This window comes from Nyctereutes procyonoides, unplaced genomic scaffold, assembly GCF_905146905.1.
Source record: "Nyctereutes procyonoides isolate TBG_1078 unplaced genomic scaffold, NYPRO_anot_genome, whole genome shotgun sequence".
In the NCBI taxonomy this organism is placed as follows: domain Eukaryota; kingdom Metazoa; phylum Chordata; class Mammalia; order Carnivora; family Canidae; genus Nyctereutes; species Nyctereutes procyonoides.
In genome coordinates, this window is record NW_026575051.1 from 44,055,729 (window position 1) to 44,080,603 (window position 24,875).

Consider the following 24,875-nt stretch of genomic DNA (forward strand, 5'->3'; position numbering starts at 1 on the left):
TAACAAAATTAGGGAATGACACTGTAATGCCTTCATTTCAACTTAAATTTATCACTGTTTTCAAATATTGCATTGCTTTCATTATTTGGAAAATGATCTATTTTCAACAGACTAAAAACATAGTTCCATGCTTTAAGACTATAAGCATATTACTATTTTTAAGCAGAAAATCCATTAACATATAGGCAGCCCCAGTTTATAAATGCCCAATATATAAATGGCTGATGTGTACAAACAACACCCAATGTGTTTTTGCCAGTAAACCACTTTAATTTGGTAAAAACTCCTGGAGTTTTCAAAGAGATTCTATAGTTCAAAAGTACAAAAGAATGAAGATATCATTAGTATTATTTGCTCAGAAGAAACTCCTGGAAATACCCACCTAGAATTTGCCACTTACCTGCTGCTAGACTTCTCATTCTAAAATACTGCCTTCCACAATATCTACAAGTGCCCCCTACAACACTGTTCCTCGGGTCGTTAAAAATAATTTTTCAAGTATGCTTGTAAAATTCTACACAGTATATCCCCTTTATTGGAAATTTATGTAATATACATTAGGCTGTAGATGGTTCTACAGTCAAGGCACTTGTTTCTGAATTTAACCCAGCATGTTCCAAACTGATCTGAGAATGAAACAGACTTTCCTGCTTTCTTGTCCTGAGGCCTAGCACTAAGTGGAACAACAAACACTAATTGGACACGTGGGTTAAAACGTCCTTTACAAAAACACAAATATCTTTAGAAGACACGAGACAGTTAGTTGTTCTTATCTTACAGATTTATTTGATCTGCTTGCCTCTCTCAGCTCTCAGCTACACAAGGGAAAAGTAGAGATCTGTCCGGGGAGAGGCCACATAAAACTGGAGTACGGATAGGCCAGGCTTGCTTCCTCAGATGCAATGCGAAAGACTGTAATAGAGGGCTTAGAGCAATCTGAAAACCCTAAGAGCTGTGGCAGTACACAAGAGACCATAAGAGGAAGCTGGCAGGGCTTGAAAGTATTTTGCCACAAGTCAGGTCTGTTTTCTTTCTTTTGATTCCCGTAAAACCTAGAACCGAGGCTAATAATACTAGAACTAGTAAAAACAGGAAGAGCGGTCACTAGTATTTATATGCCAGTCACTGGGTAAATATTTTATGTACATTATTAAATTTAACTCCTCTAAGTATCTCACAATATAGGTTCTATTATCTCCACCTTGTGGAAAAGAGAATAAAGTCTAAGTGACTTGACCAAGGTCACAAAACAGGCAAATGGTGGTCAGGATTTGGTGGAGGTTTGTGTGTTTAACTACCATGCAAATGGTGGAGTCAGGATTTGGTGGGGGTTTGTGTGTTTAATTATCATGCCACATTGTCATGAACCATGGCACGCTATACTATTTCATCTTTGTAGGATGGAATAAACACCAGTTACATCAGTGTTGGGGGGTCAAATAAATATCCATGGGCTAGCCTGTTCGATTATTATCCATGTGTGAGTGAAACCCAAATTTGTAACCATGTCCTCAGAAGAGGTTTTTTTCCTTCCCTGTCAGCAAGACATCTCCTTTTAATGCTTCTCCTGTTACTTAAAACTAAACATTATAAAACTTATCTAGTCCCATCAGAACTTCTGTTAAAAACAGGAGCCTAGCTGCTCCGGGTCTTATCTGCTAAGTCTTCTCAGGCCAGGAGGGAGAGATTTGCATAAGTGAGACTGCAGAATACCCAGCCCCAGTCATTGCCTGACTAGCCAGGAAGAAGGCCTGGAATGAGAACTGTCTAGAAGAGCTCAGTTGCCCCAGAACTGTGAGAGGGAATACATTTTTTTTTTTTAAATAAAAACAGAACTTGTTTAACAGAACTTGTTTAGCTTTCTTTCATTATCAATGGCAGCATTATCCTTCCAGTTTTGAAGACTTAAGCTCTTTCCAATCAAGTTCTCTTTCCCTTGTTTCCCATTTGCAATTCATTTTTACGTTCTGCCTATTTTCGACCAGTGCTATTTCCTGGAAATGCACATTCTTGCTGTACTACAATTATAAACCCAGTCCAGACCTTCCCCAGCAAAACAGTCTCCTTGACATTGCTACAAACCAGTCTTTTTTTTCCCCCTTTAGCAATCTAGGAAGAATTTTCTCTTAATTTTTTTAAACATGTGACTACCTTTCCAAAAATTTCAAATAGCTGTGATTTTCCCCAGCCTGAATGCTCTCCATCTTCCCCAGACACAAACCATCTTTAAATTATGTATTTGGCACAAAGGTTTCAATCATTGTCAATAGCCTGAAAGTCAACCTTCTAGTCTTCCTCAAAGTTCCCAGATTATAAGACTCTTACATGAAATCTACTTTTAAGTGCTTATGTTTAAGTACTGGTTACAAGGAAGATTAACTTAGTTTGTCAACCACCTTGTGCAAATGAAAGGCTTGTGAGTTAACGTTCTCTGGTTTTTCGAGCCACGTGGTTTCATGCTCACCAACTATGTCCTCATGAAAGCTTGCTCACAAATTGATTCAGGTGATTAAAAGGGTACCCTGGTGAATGTGTAGAGGAATTAGTATCAATTTAGCATTCTAGTACTTAAAAAAACCCTGTGCTGTCACAAACTAATGTACTGCCGTAAGTTTTCATAAGTGAAAAATAGGATATTTTAAGGAAGTTTATCTTTTATCAATATCTGTACATTTTATTGATTTTTTAAAAACATGATACTATCTTGCAGGCAGTTTGCCTGACCACAGAAAATAGATTTTTTCTTAAAAGTTCACTTTAACAAATAAAGCATTTAATAAACAATGTTTCTGAAAAAAAGTTTTTAATAACTTACATTGAACTAAAATGTTATGTGGGGTATCAATCTGAATATTAATTTCAATGTTTGCGTATTTCATATTCATGAAATTAATCAGTGACTTTTCAGAAATTAAGTATCTTTAACTTATTTCTAAAGATATCTATTTAGTACTGCTGTACAAACTAGATAAAACCTCAAAAGCACATGTTTTGAAGTCATGGAAACAAAATATGCGGTGCCCTTACTGTATTTAAGAGTTCTATCACTTACTGATTTCAGTGACAAAAAATAAGAAAAAAAATGGCCACACAGCATGGCCCATCTCTAAATGATTCCATATAAATCAATAAAGAGCATGAAATAAATTAGGGAATATCATTGAAAACTACATAACAGGAAGTGACATATATAGACTCTTGACCATAAACGATAGAGATTTTATAGCTGTCAGAGGTTAGAAGACAGTTTATGGGACTATCCATATCAATAAAAATAACTGTGACAAGATTTATAGATGTACTCACTTTACCTATAGCCAGATGACTAGAAAGGATATTAGTAAAATCACAAGGAGAGCTCCATTCTTTGGTATTAAGTTATATTGTTTTCTTTAGTATTAGTCTTTTAAATTTGTATTTCAGGATAGAAAAAAAATGAAAATGTTCACAAACATATGGATTTTTCTGCATGATGAATGTAGAAAAACCTGTAATGAGTGATCAACACAAACAGCATGATGGCACAAAGACTATTTCAAAGCAATATATTGGGTGTTATTAATCTAGAGAGCCATGAGGGAAGCAAGATGGAGTTGACTGATTTCTTAAAGGCAATTAAGTTCCTTACAAATAGACTAAAAACAAAAATCTAAATAGCTAAAGATCTAGAAATGTTTAAGCATGAAATAGTTATCCATTCTGTTCATATTTTCCTTGAAGTTTTTCTGTCAATATAAGCCTATGAGAAACCACCCATCCTCAATACAAATGGAGGGGATGGCGGAGAGGAGGTAAAGAAGTTGATTTTACAAACTTAAGCTAAAAATTTAATTTTTGGTCTCAGAAGTTATAGATGCATAACTGAAAAACTAACTTTTGCTAGTGGTTCACTATTTTTAATAAAATACTGAGGAGCCTGCAAACCCCTTTCTCCTTTAAAAAAACCCCACTTTTCTCCTATAATAGGAATGGCAGTGCAGCAGGGCAGCAGCAATTTCCTCGTGTGAATGAGTGGCAACAATGCCATGTCCAGCTGAGTGCTCCTTGTGTTAGACAATGTTGGCAGAGCTCAGAGACTGGGGCAAGGCAGGTAGCACAGTGGTATGTGGCAGTGTATGCTCCCAGGGGAATGTATTAACTCCACCAGAGCTTGCCAAATCTCTCCTGCTCTCCCCATCATTTGCCTCCTCCAATTTCTTTACCATATTCTCAAAATGCCCTGGGAAAGATGTTATGTGGTAATAGAGAAATACAAGACTATGATGACTATAACACTACTCGATGTATATATTTGATATGAGCACTTCTCCAGGTGTGGACATTAGTACCACTCAGATGGGAATATGTAAATACACTCACTTCAGATGGTTCATCAGGTCCAGGCATATAATACTACCAGAGTCTAGGATACCTGACTTAACTTCACAGCTGTAAGTCAACTCTGTCAGAATTTATATTTGCATGTGAAGTATATTTTCAGGCAATCATTTCAAATCCTGATCTAAACCTGTTTTCAATCAGCATTTTGAGCATTGTATCAAATGATCGCTCAGAGTTCCAATGCCAAAGATGATCCAAGTTTTTGCTTGTACAGAACAAGCTTACAGTTACAAAAATGGACATATCCCTAAACTCTCTTCAGAGACATCCAAATCTGAACCACTCTTAGATGATTTTTTTGTCTTACATCTTAAAAAGTAACTTAAGCCAGGACTTCTCATTCCATATTCTCCAAGTATTATTCATTCAGCCAGTTTGATTATGGTCAAAAAGTCAAACCTAAATATGATAGAGAGATCAGGTAACACCTTTATATTGATACTGTGGGGCAGGAGCATATATGGGGTAAGGGTTCTAATAGCAACTTAAATCCTCACTTTTAAGTAATGGAAAAATCAAATGGGCCTAATGCATTAAAATCTTTACTCTAAAATCACTAAAATTAAGTGAAGATAAAGTTGATAAAGTTAAGTGAAGATAAATATATATGAAGAAACATGTAAAAAGTTGTTAAACACTGACATGCTGTTATATAATATAAACATTTTTAAGCACCTTAACTCTAAGGTGATTTTAGCAAACCTGGCAGGAAAAGGACAAAACAGTGATGTGACTGACTAACCTCCAAAAAGATCCACGTCAGCAGTGACAGCAGTGACAGTTGTAGTAGTTGAGGCAGAGGCTGAAGCAGTTGCAATTTCAGAAGTTGTAGTAGGAGGGGTAGGTTCTGGTGCAAATGGATCTGAAATTTGTGCTTCAGAGGGAACAGAGGAAAGTGCAGCCAGAGAATCTATGTTGCACCATAGACAAAGAACAAACAAGAGAAGAAGAGGAAAGGACAAAGATATACCAGGCTCCAAATGATCAAATAAGGACAGTCATTAAGAGACAGAAGGCACTCAAAAACACAAGTTTAAAATAAAGCTTTACTCACCCTCTCCCAAGAGGTCTATTGATGTCCATTATATGTCAGCGTATGAAGAAATAAGAGAGAAAGCTGAAACATGCAACCACACTAATGTCCAAGCAGGGCGAGGTACTAACTGAAGACATTTTAGCTTTATGCACCTTTCTGGACCACTTGCAATTACAAAATAATGTATTACCTATTATTATTATGGAATGTTTGAGCTGGAAGGGACCACAGGGATCCTCTAGACCAAGCTTCCTATTATATTATACACAGGAAAATGGCGAGCAAGCAAGGTCAAGAGACTTACCTGAAGTCAGCTCTAAATGACTTTGACAAACTCAATTTATTTCTTGCCAGATTTACCATTTCATCTGCTTTGATTGGTTTCACTATGTACTATAAATATGAATTCATAAGAAACTGCAGTTGATTAAACTTTATTATAATCTTATACTTGATGTGTTACTTCAGTCCAGAATACCACAGAATAAATACAGGCCTTAAGATAACTATAGTCTAATCATATAGAACATGCCAAATGTAGTAAAAAACCTGAGTGCAGGGCAGCCCAGGTGACTCAGCGGTTTAGCACCACCTTCAGCCCAGGGCATGATCCTGGAGACCCGGGATCGAGTCCAGCATCGGGCTTCCTGCATGGAGCCTGCTTCTCTCTCTGCCTCTCTCTCTCTCTCTCCCTCTCTTTCTCTCTTTCTCTCTCATGAATAAAAAAATAAAATCTTAAAAAAAAAAAAAAGAAAACATGAGTGCAAGTGTAGAGGGTAGGGGGGAAAAAAACCCTAACCTACATGATTTTTGTCTTCACAAATTTCACATTACTGGATGCTTTTCAATTTGATAGGTAATCTGTTTATAAACATTTTGTGACAACATATGATAATTATTTTTAAGATGAATGTGACAGATTGTGTAGCATCCAAACTTTTCAGGCCTTCTGAAGTCTGCATTCCTTTTGGAGATGCATACTTTCTTAAGGTTCAACAGTGGGATTATAGTTGGCATCCTAAATAAAAAGCCTAGGACCAATAAAAAAATATACAAAAAAAAAAAAAAAAGCCTAGGAAGGGTAATTCTTAACTGAACTATGACTTTAGATGAAACATTTTGAGTGTCCAAGAGCATTCTTGTATTCCCAGTCTTGTGATAGACCCCAGGGCTCATATTTGGATTCATGAATATTACTGGAAATTAAATTTCATCAGAACTCATTAGGGAGCTATTTTTTTTTAATGATTCCTGAGTGGATCTGAATCTTTTATTTTTTTAATTTTTTTAATAAATTAATTTTTATTGGTGTTCGATTTACCAACATACAGAATAACACCCAGAGCTATTTTTTTTAAAGAGCCTTAAAAACAATTATGAGAACTCAGGAAATTAAAAGTTCTAGAAGACATTTAAAAAACTGAGACCCATAAATTTGACATAAAATATGGCCACATTCATTTAACAATGCAATTTGCAAACCCGATAAATATTAGATAAAGCACTCTATAGATACACTAAGATAAGGCTCTTCCTAACCAAATCATATATTTCATAACAACATTAAAAAATTCTGGCACACAGGGTACTTCACATTAGAAACAGTTTTTTAAATTTTAGAATGTATGCCTAATCAACACCAGGCAAAAAGGAGCTATGTTGATTTGGAGCTATTAGCTGATCAGGTCCCAAATCCTGAGAAACAGAAGGTCCTTCCAATAATTCCTCAAACCAACAGTATCAGGCCCAATACAACTGTTAACTATAGTCGTCCATCCTAAAATATTAATTAGAAACCAAAGTGGATGACCAAAAGCCAGACAGACTTGGTTTCTCTATTCTCTGACAGAGTGACAGAGAGAGTCTAGCCTTGCTTTATCAGTGGCTAATTCAAGATGCAATGTGACTTAGCAGAAGAGCTAAGAGCCATGTGATTTAACAGTTTTCAGACCTGCTATCGTTTTTGACAGCGAATGGACAATTTATTTCATACATTTGGTAAGTGAGAAAGGAGAAGACTATTCACACATACTAGAAGGAGAGAGAAACAAATATTTTTTAAAAGTATAAAAGATGAAAATGCTTTTAAAAACACATGTTTCTGACTAGTGTTCTATTCAGATGGAGAGTTCTAAAACTTGCTGCAATATGATGAAAGATGGGAAGTATAATTTCCTAGGGAAACGTACTAGTATGATTAAACATATTGGTGCATAACTGTTGTTGGAAACTTTTGCCACAGGATTTAGTCTCTGAAATCTTAATTTTCTGGATGAAATATAATTTATGTTACTTATGTCTTGCTTTATGCAGAATTTTCCCTACTATAAAAGAAAGCCCTACTTCAGGATGATGGGAACAGTTATTATTCTCAAAGCCAACATTTTTTATAAAGAATTAAACTATATAAGCCCTCCCCCTGCTCAACACCCACAGCAGTAGAGTTCAATTCACTGGCAGGTAGTACATAATTAGAAATACTTTTTGCATTATGGAAATTCTAGAAAATATTCACTGTAATTGAAGAAACAAAACTACACTAAATTAATAAGGATATCTAATTTTACAGTGATACGAAGCTAAACTTCTTAGGTTATTATAAAGATTAAATGTGTTAATATATTTCAGTGCTCACTATATCTGGAGTATATCAGATGCTTGCTAATCGTAATAATAGCAATAGATAACATTTAAGTCAAGTTATAATTTTCATTATAGAACTATGCATGCATTTCAAAGCTTCTATAAATCTTTCTATATGTGTGTGTAACATATGCATGTTTCCAAAACACCTCATAGATATCCCCCCAGATTTAATTAACAACCAAATGGTAATATAGGTCACTAAAATTGCTTGTACTGTGGGTAATATTCCCTATGGAAACTATTAAAGTCATATGATTACATAATAATGATGAGCCTTCACATGCACGTTGGTTATTACTTTCTATTAGGTCTCTTAATTCTAATAAACCCTAATTAGGTCAACTAATTATAGTAAAACTCTAAGAGGAATTCTGTATTTCTCAGAAAATAGAAATTTCACCTCAAGTATTTATAATGAGAAATTATCTGTTTCCCACTTCTAAGATACGTAGAAATACATCACATACTCACTTGTTTGTGTTGAGAGATGAATTTACTATGAAGAGAAAAACACTCTCCTTATTATGAGCCCAAAGGTAGGGATTTAAAAAATGCTCTGTCTTCTTCAGTCAAACATGTTCATTATATCAGCCCACAGAATGCAACTCATATATACATTATTTACCTTAGGTTTACTAAAATATGAATTTGCTAAAATTTGGTTTGTCTTATACCAACAGGAAAAATATCATTTATAATTTGTCCCTTAAAATGGCAATATTTTTCAGTGCCTCTAACCCTTAAGAGAAATTTATGAACACCTGAAGTGGCCAATGGTTGCTGGAAAATGAATCTTCTTACTAGCATTATGGTCAGATAAGAATATCCAAATAGGTCTGAAGAGTTTTAAGGTTTATATTTTGCTGTCAGGTTATACATCTTTTTTTTAAATTTTTATTTATTTATGATAGTCACAGAGAGAGAGAGAGGCAGAGACACAGGCAGAGGGAGAAGCAGGCTCCATGCACCGGGAGCCCGATGTGGGACTCAATCCCGGGTCTCCAGGATCGCGCCCTGGGCCAAAGGCAGGCGCCAAACCGCTGCGCCACCCAGGGATCCCGCTGTCAGGTTATACAAAATTAAAATGCGCTTCAATAATAGAAGCAGCTTGATTTTACCAAACAAGATTGAGAAAGTGATTTTATTTATTTTTGCTTAGTCAAATGAGCCAAAACATATCTGTTACAACTTAGCATCACATTCAACTACTACTGGATTATCTATAGGAGAAATGCAAGCTGAAGGTAACTAATAATATTTCTGAATTTCATATTATACAAGTTTACTTCAATTTCTTAAGGCTTATTGTTTTTATTTTTTACTATTTTGCTTAAGAATTAGAGAATGTATTAGTATTTTTCTCTCTACCTGACTTTCTACTACTATGAAATACTGCAGTTACAGATATATTCTTGAGACAGAATACTAACATTGTCTAATTATCAAAAAGTGACCATGAGGCCCTGAGCCAAGGTTCTGCTAGTCTATCAGGAGCTTTGTACTATATAAAAAAGTGCTGTCTCAGCAGCGGCAGATTAGGAAAAGAAAAGTACTTCTTTCTTAAGGAAGAAAAGGCTCACAGCTTGACTCTCAGAAAGCAGGCTGGAGTTTAGTCCCTCTTTTCCAGCCTTTGAGCAAGGCATAAACTGCATGTCCCTGTTGAACAGCCCTGACTAAAACCACACTATTCTGCTTTCCTATATATCCACTGCTATCTTAATGCCTCAATCACCAATACTTATTTCTAACAAGATTGAAATGTATTCTAATGAAATTGGTTATTATAACCTATCCTGTAGAGTACTGTAACTTGGCAAAAAGTGCCTGAAGATGGAAATGAATAGAAATGTTTCACGGAAATTTTAAAAGATTTCACCTAGCTTTATCTTTTTACTTGGCATTCTTTTGGTACATAATTAAAAAAGAAAATAAAAGAAGAAGTATTCCTCTTTGATTTCATGCCAAAGAATAAGGTGAAAGGGGATTGTTTACAGTTTCACTGTTTGTTTATTCATTATAGTTCTAGGTAAATCACTAAATGTTCGGTAAGTTCTAAAAATTAGTGTGAATACATATTGACTGAAATAGTTGACAAAATTAACGACTTAATACACTCATATAAAACTGAAAATATTTTTGTATGGCCCCACAAATTATAATTAACACTAAGTTTTAAATTATAAAAATTCTCTGAAAGTCATTTATATGAAATTATGACCGAAGAAGGCTGATTTAAAGATATGGATTTGAAGCATTTTAAATGAACCAGAGAATACAATTAATTATAGTAAGATACTGTGGTAATGAAAATAAATTACTAAATTGAAATAAACACTTCAGAAAGATGAAACTCAGAATGAAAATAGGAGAGCCAGAAGAACGTACTTATAAAATCTCAGCAGCAATACTTTCCTTCTACCAAATAAAATTTAATAAAGTTAAGTGAAGTTGAAAGAGCAGTTTTATTTAAAAAATCTGATAGCTATAGGCATGGGAGTTCAACACAGAAGGTTTAAATATTTAAAGTGGAAAACCACTAATACTTAAAATGTTCATATTTATAATTAGCAATTTATTGCAAGACTGGTTACCTGTTGTTTATTTTGTTTTCAAAACAACTTGGAAATAAAATCAAGAGGTCATAGTTTGTACTCTGATGTCCTACTGACACACTGTTTAGCAAGCTAGGATTATTTAATTATCTATGGGAATGCAACTTTATATGACTTTGGAAATTTAAATGTTAATTAAGGATTCTGATTCTAAAATGACATATTAAAAGCTACAGATCCTGCCTACTAGTGACTCAAGTAATATTCTGTCTGGGAGAAGATAATCTCAAGATATGATCTTTACTGCCCTATTGGACATTAACTAGTTTTGTATTTAACCTAGTTAAGTTATTCTAGCACTCCTTTTCAAACATGGATAAATACCAAGTCCCTCAAAACATTATCTGAACCATCTTTATAATCTTACTGATTTTCTCATCAGCAAATTATTGTCTTTTCACCTGTGTTGTTTCTTTTCTCCACCTTAGCTTTACTGAGGTATGTATTTAAGATGTACAATGGGAAGAAAAAAAAAAGATGTACAATGTAATGATCTGACACATACATGTACATTGTGAAATGATTATTACAACCAACCTAACACAGCCATCACCTCACATAGTTACTTAGTTACTATCTTTATTCTTATGGTGAGAATTCTTAAGATTTCAGCTAATTTCAAGTAAACAACAGTATTATTAACTACAGTCACAAGCCATACATTAGATCTCCTGAACTTATTCATCTTATAATTGACAATTTGTGCCTTTTGATCAATGTCTCCCCATCCTGTGCCTTACTTTCCATCCCCTGCCAACCATCAATATACTTTCTGCTTCTGAGAATTTGACTTTTTTAGACTCCACAATACAAGTGAGATTATACATATTTGTCTATGTCTGGCTTATTCCCTTAGCATAATGTCTTACATGTTCACCCATGCTTTTGAAAATGGGAAGATTTCCTTCTTTTTAAGGGCTGAATAATATTCCACTGAATTTACATATATATAAAACATATTTTCCTTCTCTATTTGCCCACTGAAAGACATTTAGGTTATTTTCAGATATTGGCTATTGTGTATAATACTGCAGTGAATATGGGAGTACAGATATCTCTGATATGTGTGTTTGTGTGTATCCATTCAGAAGTAAGATTAGTAAATCATGTGGTAGTCCTATTTTTAATTTTTTTGAGGAATCTCTATACTGTTTTCCATAATAGCTATACTAATTTCCACTCCCACCAACAGTGTACAGGGTTCCCTTTTTTCCATACCCTCATCAGTACTTGCTATCTCTTTTCTTTTTGGTATAGCCATTCCAACATGTATGAGGTGATATGGTATTATGGTTTTGATTTGCATTTCCATGATAAATGATCCTGAACACTTTTCCATGTATCTATTGGCCATCTGTATGTTTTTGTTGGAAAAACGTCTATTCAGATCCATTGCCCATTTTTAAATCAAGTTATTTTTTTTGTTGTTTTTTTTTTTTTTTTTTTTTTTTTTTGCTATTGAATTCAGTCCTTACATATTTTGGATATTAACTCCATACGAGATACAAGGTTTGCAAATATTTTCTCCCTTTCTGTTGGTTGTATTTGAATTTTATTGTTCCTTTTACTGTGCAGAAGTTTTTTAGCTTGATATAGTCCTATTTGTTTATTTTCACTTTTGTTGCCCAGGCTTTTGGTGTCTATCCAAAAAAATCACTGCTAAGACCAATGTCTAAAAAGATTAGTTTCTCTGTTTTCTTGTAGGAGTTTTTATGGTTTCAGGTATTATATTTAAGTCTTTAATTCATTAAAGTTACTTTTTGTGTATGGTATAAGGTTCCCATTTTATTCTTTTGCATGTGGATATAGTTTTTCCAAAACCAGTTATTAAACAGACTATCCTTTCCCTGTATTTTTGGTGTTCTTGTCAAAAGTTAGTTGATTGTATGTGTGTGGATTTATTTTTGGGCTCTCTGTTCTGTTGATCTGTTTCATACCAGTACCATACTATTATAGCTTTGTACTATAGTTTGAAATCAGGAAGTGTCATGTCTTCAGTTTCGTTCTTTCTCAAGATTGCTTTGGCTGCTTGGGGTCTTTTGTGATCTGTACAAAGGATAGGATTATTTTTCTATTTATGGGAAAATGCCATTACAACTTTTCTAGAGATTTCACTGAATATAGAGATCACTTTAAGTAATACGGACATTTTGACAGTATCGATTTTTCCAATCCATGAATACAGAATATTTTTCTCTTATTTGTGTTTTCTTCAATTCCTCTCATCAGTGTTTAACAGTTCAGTGTACAGATCTTTCATGTCTTCAATGAAAATTTATTCCTAAGTATTTCATTCCTTTTGATGCTACTGTAAACAGAATTGTTTTCATTTTTTTCAGATAATTTATTGTTAGTGTATAGAAATGCAACTGATTTTTGTATGTTAATTGTGTATCCTGCAACTCTACTGAATTCATTTATTAGTTCTAATAGTTTTTTTGGTAGAGTCTTTACAGTTTTACACATATAAGATGATGTCATCTGCAGAGATAATTTTGATTCTTCCTTTCCTATTTGGATGCCTTTTATTTCCTTTCCTTGCCTAGTTGTTCTGGCTAAGACTAGCCAGCTAGCATAAGACTAGCACTAGGCTGAATGGAAGTGGAGAGTGGGCATCCTTGTCTTGTCCTGAATCTTAAGAGAAAAAGGTTTCAGCTTTTCACCATTGAGTATGATGCAGGCTCATCATATATGGCCTTTATGATGGTGATTCTTTTTGCATATAATCTGTTAAGAATTTTATCATGAACAAATGTTGAAATTTGTTAGATGCTTTTTCTGCATCTATTGAGATCATATGATTTCTTTTTTTTTGAAGTAGGCTCCATGCCCAGCATGGAGACCAACATGGGGCTTGAACTCATGACCCTGAGATCAAGACCTGAGCTGAGATCAAGAGTTGACATGTAACCAATTGAGCCACCCAGGCACACTGAGATCATACAATTTTTATCCTTCATTCTATGATATCATGTATCATATTTACTGATTTGTGTATATTGAACCATGCTTGTATTCCAGGGATAAATTCCACTTGATCATTGTGCATGATCCTTTTAATGTGCTACTCAATTTGGTTTGCTAATATTTCATAGAGCATTTTTGCCTTTTTGTTCACTGAGGTTATTGGCCTATCATTTCCTTTTCTTGCAGGGTCCCCCCCTATGTGGCTTTGGTCTGAGCGTAATACTGGCCCAGAAAATGAGTTTAGAAGTGTTTCCTCCTTTTCAATTTTTTGGAAGAATTAGAGAAGGACTGGCATTAATTCTTGTTTAAATATTTGGTAGAATTCACTTGTGAAGCCATTTAGTCATGGTTTTTCTTTGTTTTTGATTCATGTTACAATTTCCTTCCTCATTATGGGTCTGTGGAGATTTTCTATTTCTTCATGGTTCTGTCTCAGTCAGTTGTATGTTTCTAGGTATTTATCCATTTTTCTGGGTTATCCAATATGATGGCATATAATTGTTCATAGTAGTCTCTTTATGGCCTTTTGTATTTTATAATATCAGGTATAATGTTTCCTCTTTCATTTATAATTTTCTGAGTTTTGCTTTTTTTTCTTGTTTAGTCTAGCTAACGGCTTGTCATTTTGTTTATTCAAAAAACCAATTCTTAGTTTCACTGATATTTTCTATTCTCTTCATAGTTCCTATTTCATTTATTTCTGTTCTAATCTTTATTACTTCCTTCCTTCTGCTAACTTTGGGATTAGTTTGTTCTTTTTTTAGTTCCTTGAGGTATAAGGCTAGATTGCTTATTTGAAATCTTTCTTCTTAATGTCGGCATTTACCATTATTCCCTCTTAGAGCTGCTTTTGCAGCATCCTATAGATTTTGGTATATTATGTTTCTGTTTTCATCTTTTTTTTTTCTCCAACCTTTCTTTATACAGTGTTCATCCTCTCTGCTAAATAATTTTTTTAATAATAAATTTATTTTTTATTGGTGTTCAATTTGCCAACATACAGAATAACACCCAGTGCTCATCCCGTCAAGTGCCCCCCCTCAGTGCCCGTCACCCATTCACCACCACCCCCCCTCCTCCCCTTCCACCACACCTAGTTCGTTTCCCAGAGTTAGGAGTCTTTATGTTCTGTCTCCCTTTCTGATATTTCCTACCCATTTCTTCTCCCTTCCCTTCTATTCCCTTTCACTATTATTTATATTCCCCAAATGAATGAGAACATATAATGTTTGTCCTTCTCCGATTGACTTACTTCACTCAGCATAATACCTTCCAGTTCCATCCACGTTGAAGCAAATGGTGGGTATTTGTCATTTCTAATGGCTGAGTAATATTCCATTATATACATAAACCACATCCTCTTTATCCATTCCTCTTTCAATGTGTGTCCTGAATGTTAAAGTGAGTTTCCTATAGGTAGCATATTGTTGGATCCTGTGTTTTCACTTTTTAAAAATATACATTGAACCATCTGTGTCCTTTGATTTGTGGACTTTAATCCATTTACATTTAAAGTAACTACTGATAAGTAAAGACTTATTATTGTCATTTTATTTACTGTTTTCTGACCATTTTGTAGTTCCTTTTTTCCTTTCTTCCTCTTTTCTTTTGTGACTTATGATCTTCCATAGTGGTATGCTTTGATTCCTTTCTCTCTGAGTATCTTCTAGAGGCTTTTTCCTTTATCATGAGTCTTATATAAAACAGCTTATAGTTATAACAGTGTATTTTGAGTTTCAATAATAAACTTCAATAATAAACCAAGTCTTATACTTTTGCTCCTCCTCCCCGCTCCTGACTTTCTATGCTTTTATGTCATATCTTTTAATATTGTGTTTATATTAACAAGTTATGGTAGCTTTAGTTATTTTGAATTCTTTTGTCTTTTAACTTTTATACTATAGTTAAAAGTGATTTAACTACCGCCACCCAGTATTTGACCATAGATTTACCTTTACCAGTCAGCTTTTTCATATGTTTTCATGTTGTTACTTAACGTGCTTTTAATCTGAATAACTCCCTTTTACATTTCTTATAAGGCATGTCTACTGGTCATGAATTTCCTTAGCTTTTACTTATAGAGGAATGTCTTCATCTTTCCACTTCTAAAGGACAACTCTCCTGGGTATAGTGCTCTTAGCTGAAGTTTTGTTTTCTTTTTTTTCCTTCCACACTCTGAGTGTATCATCCTGATCTGTGAGGTTTCTGCTGAGAAATGTGCTGATAGCCTTATCAGGGTTCCTTTTTATATAACAACTGGATTTTCTCTTGTTCTCAAAATTTTCTTTTTGTCTTTGACCTTTGTCAATTTTTTTTGGTTTATTTTTATTTTTATTTTTTTATTTATGATAGTCACAGAGAGAGAGAGAGAGGCAAAGACACAGGCAGAGGGAGAAGCAGGCTCCATGCACCGGGAGCCCGATGTGGGATTCGATCCCGGGTCTCCAGAATCGCGCCCTGGGCCAAAGGCAGGCGCCAAACCACTGAGCCACCCAGGGATCCCTGACCTTTGTCAATTTGATTATACTGTATCTCATTTGGGTTGATCTTGCTTGAGGACTTTTGAACATCATGAATATGAATATCCATATCCATGTCCATATAATTTGGGACATTTTCAGTCATTATTTCTTTAAATAAGCTTTCTGTACATCTTTTTCAGTCTTCTTCTGGGATTCCCTTCATGCATATATTCATCTGATAGCATCCACAGGTCCCATATGCTTTCTTCACTCTTTTTTGTTTCCCTCACAGGAATCCCCTAATGACCCATCTTTGAGTTTGCTGCTTCTTTATTCTGTCTGATTAAGTCTGCTATTGAAGCTTTCTATTGAGTTCTTCAGTTCAGTCATTATATTCTACAGCTCTAGGATTTCTTATGGCCTCTATTTCTTTATTAGATTCATTTTGTTCATGCACTATTTTCTTGACTTTGTTTATTGTCTATTTGTGTTCTCTTGCATCTCACTGAATTTCTTTAAGATGATTATTCTGAATTCTTTGTCAGGCAATTCATAGATATCCATTTCTTTGGGAATGGTTATTAGTGTTATTAGTTTCCTTTGGTGGTGTCATGTTTGATTCCCTGATTCCCTGATGTAATCCATGTATCCTTGTGTTGGTGTCTGTGCATCTGAGGAAGTAAACAGCTCTTCTAGTCTTTAAAGACTTATCTTGGTAGGTAAAGACTTTCACCTGCTCTGTGCTAATGACATTGCCCAGACCATCAGAACAGAATCACAGCTGAGTGGGGTTGGATCTGGGTCATATGGTTACCAGCTGGATATGCTGTGATGTCCATGGTTGGTGGGCCTCTTGTGAGGGGCTTGGATGGGTTTGTATCCTGCCTCATCCCTGGGTGGACCTTCAGGACCTTGGTTAGTAGGGCTGGAACTGGGACAAGGGTCCTTTCAGGGTCTGCAGTTGAGTCCACAGATGGTGGGCTTGTTAGCAAGTACATGGATGGGTGTGGCTCTCACTAGGTCCCTGAGTAGGCAGATATCGTCCTGGACCATAGCTAAGTGGAGCTGGAACCAATCAGAGGGTTGTCTTAAAGGCCATGGTTGGGACCAAGGTCAACGGGCCTGCCTCTGGGGGCATGGGCAGGTGTATCTCTTGCTGGATTCCTGGGCAGGCAGGACTGCTCCCAGACCATGACTGAGAGAGGATGGAGCTGGGTCACAGGCCATTTCAGAATCCACAGCTGAGACCAAGGTCAGGAGACCTATAACCCAAGGCAAAGGCAAGCATGGATCCTCCTAGGTCCCTTGGCAGATGTTGCCTGATGGCAGGACCAGGGCCAAACAGGACTATAAATGCACCCAAAGGGGCATGGTGGTGTTTCCGGATCTGTAGCCAGGACCAAGGTTGGTGAGCCTCTCATCTGTGCATAGGCCTGCTCTCTCAAAACAACCTTACCTGATTTTAGGCTCCATTACCATTTTGCAACCTCCTACCTGGATCCCAAAGCTCCCACAAAGGCACTTTGCTCATGAATGGCAACCAAATTATTTTTGCTGTGGGGAGCTATGATGGGGCACCTCCTATTTCAACCCATTGCTTATGTTATTCCCTCTGTATTTTTCTATAGTTGTATGAATCACTTTTTAAACTTAAAAAATTTATCTTGATAGTTTGGCACAATAGGGCAAGGTATTTAAAACCAACTCAGTGCAGCACTGAAAATGATTCAGTAATTAACCTATTTTTATATTTGTATTTGATTTACTTTTTAATCAAATATTTATAAAAGTTTAAGTTTTTTTCAAGATCCATGAATAAAAATGGGCATCAAGCACTTAGGTGTGAATCTTCTGGTTAGTTTAGTATGGATCTTTTCTGGCACAAACAAGAATCTATCCCATATTTCAACTGTCTGAAGTCAAATACAATATGAATTAAAACCAGCTTAGGCTTAAAGGAATCCAGGAAGGAGGCTACATGTGAACAAATCAAATTAGAAATGCTGGGGATCCCTGGGTGGCTCAGGGGTTTAGTGCCTGCCTTCGGCCCAGGGCATGATCCTGGAGTCCCGGGATCGAGTTCCACATCGGGCTCCCTGCATGGAACCTGCTTCTCCCTCTGCCTGTGTCTCTGCCTCTCTCTCTCTCTGTGTGTCTCTCATGAATAAATAAATAAAATCTTAAAAAAAAATTAGAAGTGCTGCCTTTGAGTAATTTCAGAAGTTCACAGGAACACCTAATCCTCTAATGTCTGAATCTCTAGAGACCAATTACTAAAAATAATCAGATTTTCAAAATAGCAATGAAAAATATTGCCTTTGCTTCAACTTTTAAAAACTATATGACTACTACAGAGAGGCTCTCTATACCTCTCTCTCAATATGTATTGAAATCAATAGATGCCATTCTCAGCATTTTCTCTCCAAGTTTCTAGCAACATTTTGGACAATCTGAAGGTAAGAAGCCTGAATAAAAACAACTGAATAGTAAAATGGCACAACTGTCTGGTTTCACTCACCTCCCCATGCAGTGGCTCCTCCAGAAGGTGGTGGTGGTGCTGGTGCTGCGGCTGCTGCCGCCCCTCCAGAAGGAAAGTCTGGCTGGAGGTCCAGGAGATCACTAGATGGTTTAGAAGCGCTGAAAGGCAATTACAATTTTAAAATCAGATTTAAGAATTTTATAATGTAAAGATGCTTTAAATAAAGAGTGATGCAGAAAACAAAGATTTTCAATATTTTAAATCCAATAAGAGAATAATACTTTGGAAAGTATAGCATATGTCCTTCTATACTGAGGGTTGGCAAACTACTTTGTAAATGGTAAGAAGCTAAATATTTGAGGTTTGTGGGCTAGATAGTCTAACACTATTCAACTCTGCCAGTGTAGTATTAAGTAAGACATAGACAATATATAAACAGATGACCGTGCTTTTGTTCCAATAAAACTTTATTTATAAAAACAGACATTGGGCTAGTTTCACCCATAGGCCATAGTTTGCCACCTCTTGTTCTATACACAATAACATAGGTAAACCATACTGCAAGCAATGGGCCACTCAACCAATCATAAGGCAGAAATTAAAGGGGGGAACACACCTAAATGCCTCAAATTAAGGGGGAATTTTATCACATATATTAATGTCCACTGGGTAGAATCTGAAGGGCTGGTTTTGAGGAATGTGATAAAAGGAAGCATACTCCAAATATTAAAGTATCGGAGTAAGAGAGTCATGGATAATTTTTCCCTTTTTTCTATTTTCTAAGTTTTTTTGCAAGAAAAAATTCTTGCTTTAAGAATTTATTTATGAAGCAAAGAATACTAAAATGAATAATCACTATATACCTTTTTTTCTAAGTTAAACTATAACACATCAAGTTTGCCTATAGAGGCCTCATCTGAAATACTTCTGTATTTTTTATTCTCATTCAGTTAGGGCTATGCTTTTCAAAGCTCCTCCATCTGCAAAAGTTCCAAGGAGGGGCCTAGAGCTTTGCTATTCAAAGTGTGGTCTTTAAACTAGTAACATTCTGAGACATGGCGTAAAGTACAGGATATTAGGTATACCTCATATCTTCTATATCAGAATCTTCATTTTAACATGGCCCCAGGAATTTCGTTCAGGTTTGAAACACACTAATCTACAGGTTACCAGGCCAGGTACCAAGCCACCAGGGTCCCAGAGTCCCCACCCTTCTTCATAAATAGCAGTTCCATCTTTAACCTTTTTTAAATATTAGATTTCCAAGTAATATTCTTTTGAAGAAGAATTCCAGTTTCTTTTTTAATTTAAAAACACTTGAAACTTGCCTAGTTTTGATTTCCATTTCATAAATATAACTTCTCAAAGTGCCAGGATAGGAAACAAATGATTAAGACCTGAATCAAAGTTTTTAGAAGAAGCAATTTATCTTAGTATAGAGGCAAAAAGGACTTGGCTTTACCAAATTTGTGATTACAGGCAAGTAAGAGGTAACACACAATAGTTAACATGGGTACATTACATGGATTTATCACTCAATTCAAAATTCAGATCTCCAAATATAGGGCATTCATAATCAGTCATGGATACTATAAATCCTCTCATGACAAAAGAAGCAAACAAAACATGACCTAAAATTATTATCTGAGGAAGCCTCTTTGAGCTGGCATTTCATCTGAGGCAGCCCTGAGATTTTACACAATGCACTGTTATCTCCAACTTTCTCACTATTGTTCTCACCTCTAGGTGCTATAAAAGCTGATTAGAAACATCTTGATGGTCTCTTCCTACCACCAGAGTCTGAGTTCCTCATAAGCACAACTGCGAAGGTTTTTTGTTTTGTTTTGTTTTTTAAGTGCCGTAAGACACCCTTTAAATTTAACACAAGAAGAGGCTAATTTCTGAAATCACTTTCCATTTCTTCAGAATTTCAGAAGAACCCAAAGCATCTGTACCATTCTTCCACCTCCTTCTCTAAATGTGTGAGCAAGAAGGTGACCCAAGGTTTCTACAGCTTGGGTCTTCTGATGCTGTGAGAATACAGGCCCAAGGAACTGTAGAAAAGGCAAAAGAACTTACTTTGTGAACCTAAAGATAGCCCAAACTATTACATGTTACTAGGACTGGATTTCATTTTGTGAAAACATCTGGGTTCAGTACATAAAAATAAAACAAAAACCTAATCAAAATACTAATACACGGTTTAGCACATACTCGTGAACTAACCTGACAGGGACAGCCGCAGACGCAGTTGCAAATAAATCAACTGGTGGGGATGTGTCGATAGTTTTAGCTGGTGTAGAATTAGGAGACGTAACAGTTGTGGCTGGAGAAGACTGAAAGTGAAGATGCACAACACACTCTAGTCAAATGTGAATCTAAAGGACACAGAGCAACAGGACCTCCACTTTGTAGACCTCTGGCATTCGCAGCAATTTTTTGGTAACTCCTTGTGGGAGAGGAAAAAACTCAAAAAAATTTGAAATGGAGAACTGTAATAAGTAATCAATATTGGCCAAAACAGGTTTTAAACTTTAAAAATTAAATGCAAACTATATAAAATTATGTTTAAAATATTTGGCTTAACATGGCAATGACTTCTACTCATGTATTTAAAATCAAGGTTAGTTATTTCCTAAATAGAATTATCAGGAGAGATCTTACTAACTGCTAAAAATGAAAACAATTATCAATTGGAATAACTGCTATAAAACCAAGGCCATTTTTTTCCTCTGCCTTCTAGCTAGAATTCATATAAAGCCTTCTCAGGTATCTTTAAATTCTAGAAATCTAACTTTCAAAATAGTTTACAGGTGGCAGAGAAAAATTTATAAAGAAGATACAAGTCACTTACAGCTTAAAGGTACCATGACTATATCCCATCACTAATATGAAATAGATAAAACTAAAAAAATGAAATAAAATCTAACATTTATTGTCCTGTACTGGTTTATTTTTAAAAAGAAAACCTAATAGTTAATATATTAAAAATTAAGATTTTTGTTGAGGAAACTATCCTATTTCCCTTTATTTGGTATATTTAATTCTCCACATATTTACAAGAGAAAGATTAATGAAACATCTCAAACCAGTCCACCAATACTTACTGTAAGTGGAAGTGTGATATAATAGCAAGTAAGATATGAAAGAATAAGAGCAGCCAAACGCTATCAGATACTGCTATAAATGGACATCTAATTTTAAACAGACCAAACGAAGGAAAGTTTTTAAAAGAATAAATTAAGAAAAAGGACTGAAGAGAGAGTGTTCAGGGGTCTTCAGAGTGAAATGGTATTTGTTTAATACCTATTTGTCCCAGAATCGAGAAGTCAAAATTCAATAGATACATAATTGCTAAACATTCAGCACATCAGGAAAGACAAACACATGAGCAATATGGATAACGTTGCTCAGAAAAACATCAATTCAAGCCTTTCTCTTCACCAAAATGTCAAAATTTTCAGGTGGGATATGACAGTTTATTAAGGGAATAGAAAGGACCAACGAAATTTAATTTGTATGTTATCCACAGTGGACACTGACAACTCCTCTAAAAGAAATTAGTATTTTTTTAAACCAATACATGTAAATAAGTAATGTTTATGAAAATGCCACTGAGAACTTAAAGACAACAATGAATCTACCAACATAAATGCAGAAATGAAGGTCTTCAGAGCCTCATTAAAAATGCCTTCTAACAATAAGCTCTGGAGAAATGAGACAGCTAGGGAAACAGAACCAGAATAATCCTGTTATTAAGAAAAAGAGAATGTCAATAAAATTCGATTTGGCCAAAATGTAGACAGACCACTCCAAATGATGCCATAATTTTTATCACACTCTACTCTACAGTCATATGTTGGAATTTTTCACATAGCTGTAATGATTTTAAACCTGGTTTTCTATCAGAATCACCAGGGAGCTTTTTGTTTGCTTGGGGTGCCTGTGGGAATCTTAGGCAGCCAGCCAGGTATTGACATAGTACAGGGTGTCTGGGAGCCACCAGTGCAGTCATAATGACATCCTTCACATCTGTAATAACAGCAATCACATAAAGGAAATTTGTCATAGAGGAAAGAGCACATTTATTACATTTTTGTCTGAAAAATACAATGGCAAATGTAAGCTACAGACCCAGGGAAATAAGTACTATTATTGTCACTGATAACCCAGATCCTGTCATTCAAAATGATAAAAAAAGAGGGAGTAGAAAGAGTTATTAAAATTATTACAGTAGAGTATCTAAAAGGCATGCTTGCAGAAAGACACTCCATCACAACTGACTTCTTTACCATTCAATCACATATAAAATTATATATCTCACAGGGCTGGGATTCAGAGTATGTATGTGCTTTGTAACTAGTCTGTTTTCAGTTGCAATATAAATGTAAGAAAATTTCTCCTACTTAATAACTTCGTCCAAATAAAGGACTAAGAAGACATTGCTATTACTACAGTGGATTGAGAAACTAATAAAGTAGAATACACGAACTTTACCTTTCTTTTCCTTAAAAACCTAAAAAAATTACCATAAGATCCAGAAATAACAGGTATTTACATACTTGAACATTTACATGTTCACCCAGCAGCAGTGTTTACAACAGCCAAATGGTGGAGGTAACCCAACTGACCAACTGACAGACGGAAAAAGAAAATGTACATACATACAATGGAATATTATTCAGACTTAAAAAAGAAGGAAATTCTGACATATGCTGCAGCCCCAAAATATTACACTAAGTAAAATAAGCCAGTCAATAAAGGACAGATACTAGATGATTCCACTTATTTGAGGTACCTAGAGTAGTCAAATTCATAGAGACAGGAAGTAGAATGATGGTTGCCTGGGGCTGAGGAGAAGGATGTGGAATTAGTGTTGAAAGGATACGGAGTTTCAGTTTTGATGGCAAAAGTTCTGGAAATGGATGACAGTGATGGCTGCACAACACTGTGTATTCAATGCCACTGAACTGTACACTCAAAAATTCCTAAAATGGTCAAAACAAAACAAGCAGCAAACTTACCTTACTTAGTGGAGAGGGAGCACCAGATCTAAAAGGCAATAAAAAAAATTAAAACTGAATATACATGAATGTATTTGTAAGCATTTAAGTTTGATATCACTTGGAGAAATATTAACCTGTTTATATACATGTTTTAGTAATGGGTAAACTATTTTTTTAAAAAAATATATTCTTCACTCAATTAGGACATCCTTTTGCAGTATTTTCCATTCACTTAATTTCTACTACTAGAAATTCTTAAATCCAAGTTCTTTTCTATAGCTCTAGCAACTCAATTTTTCAAGTTGACCATTATTGCCTGTATCCAACAAAAATGAAATTGGAATTTTAAAAATATTTCCCAGACTTGGGGAAAATAATGTTTTACAGAATTAAAAAAAACCCTCTGGTGTATTATTTTAAAGAGCTAGAAAACTCCTTAAGGTACACTGTGATTCATTTAATCATAATTGTGATGCATTAGAGGAACATCAGAATTTAAAATATCCCTATGAGCACGTGCCTGAAATGCGTCTCAATTTTCACATGCATATTCCTGGTTTGTTTTTTTTTTTTTTATGGCTGTAATAAAATCTATGGGAAATATTCCCAGTATCCTGTTAGAACTATTAGGAGATTGAAAAAGAACAGTAACCTCATGCTTGTTTCTAAAGGAGTGAGGGAAAATTAGAAAGGAGTAAATTTTTTTTTAGTGAGATAATTGCTACCACTGCCTTGTACATCATTTTTAGCACAGTGCTTCAGAAACGACTGTCTAAACAGGTTACACTTTACCAACCCAAGTTAAAGGAAAACCAATTAATGATAAAACAAAATGAAGAAAAAACATTTCAATAGGAAGCCTACTGTCAGTGTCTTAAAGAATGGCAGGCATGGCTTTCTATTCATCTATAGAGAAACTAGCACAAGTAGCACTAGTAAAACAAAATTAGCAGAAATTAAGTAACTGAAATTTTGTACAGTATCATGAATTTTTGTTTTATTGAATGTAGCAAAAACGGATTTAATAATATACATCACATTAATACATTTTATGTTCAACCTTATTTGCAAATACATGCTATTAAAGATTATCATCCTCAAACCTAAGTACAAATATCATAATTGGCACAAGAATCAGTTTGCCAAGCTCCCACATGAGCACCATTACTAAATGACACTTCTAGTTACCCCAAAGAGTAAGCAAATAAATGAAAAACCATCATCCCACTTACCACATTGTATCTTGTCTCTTTAGTTATCTGTCTTTTCCATTAGAAGCTAAATTCT

The 24,875-nt window shown here is 35.1% G+C and overlaps 1 protein-coding gene across 8 annotated transcripts in view; it reads right to left on the reverse strand.

Moving 5' to 3' along the window:
• The window catches only part of SNAP91 (synaptosome associated protein 91), a 140,981-nt gene that overhangs the window by 39,125 nt on the left and 76,981 nt on the right, over positions 1-24,875 (reverse strand). For all 8 annotated transcript variants that reach the window (XM_055330843.1, XM_055330850.1, XM_055330849.1 and 5 more), the window contains exons 11-14: positions 23,607-23,634; positions 20,809-20,918; positions 18,622-18,740; positions 5,123-5,290 (exon numbers count right to left, since the gene is read on the reverse strand). In XM_055330843.1, the coding sequence (XP_055186818.1) occupies positions 5,123-5,290; positions 18,622-18,740; positions 20,809-20,918; positions 23,607-23,634 (425 nt within the window). The remainder of the gene's footprint in view (positions 1-5,122; positions 5,291-18,621; positions 18,741-20,808; positions 20,919-23,606; positions 23,635-24,875) is intronic.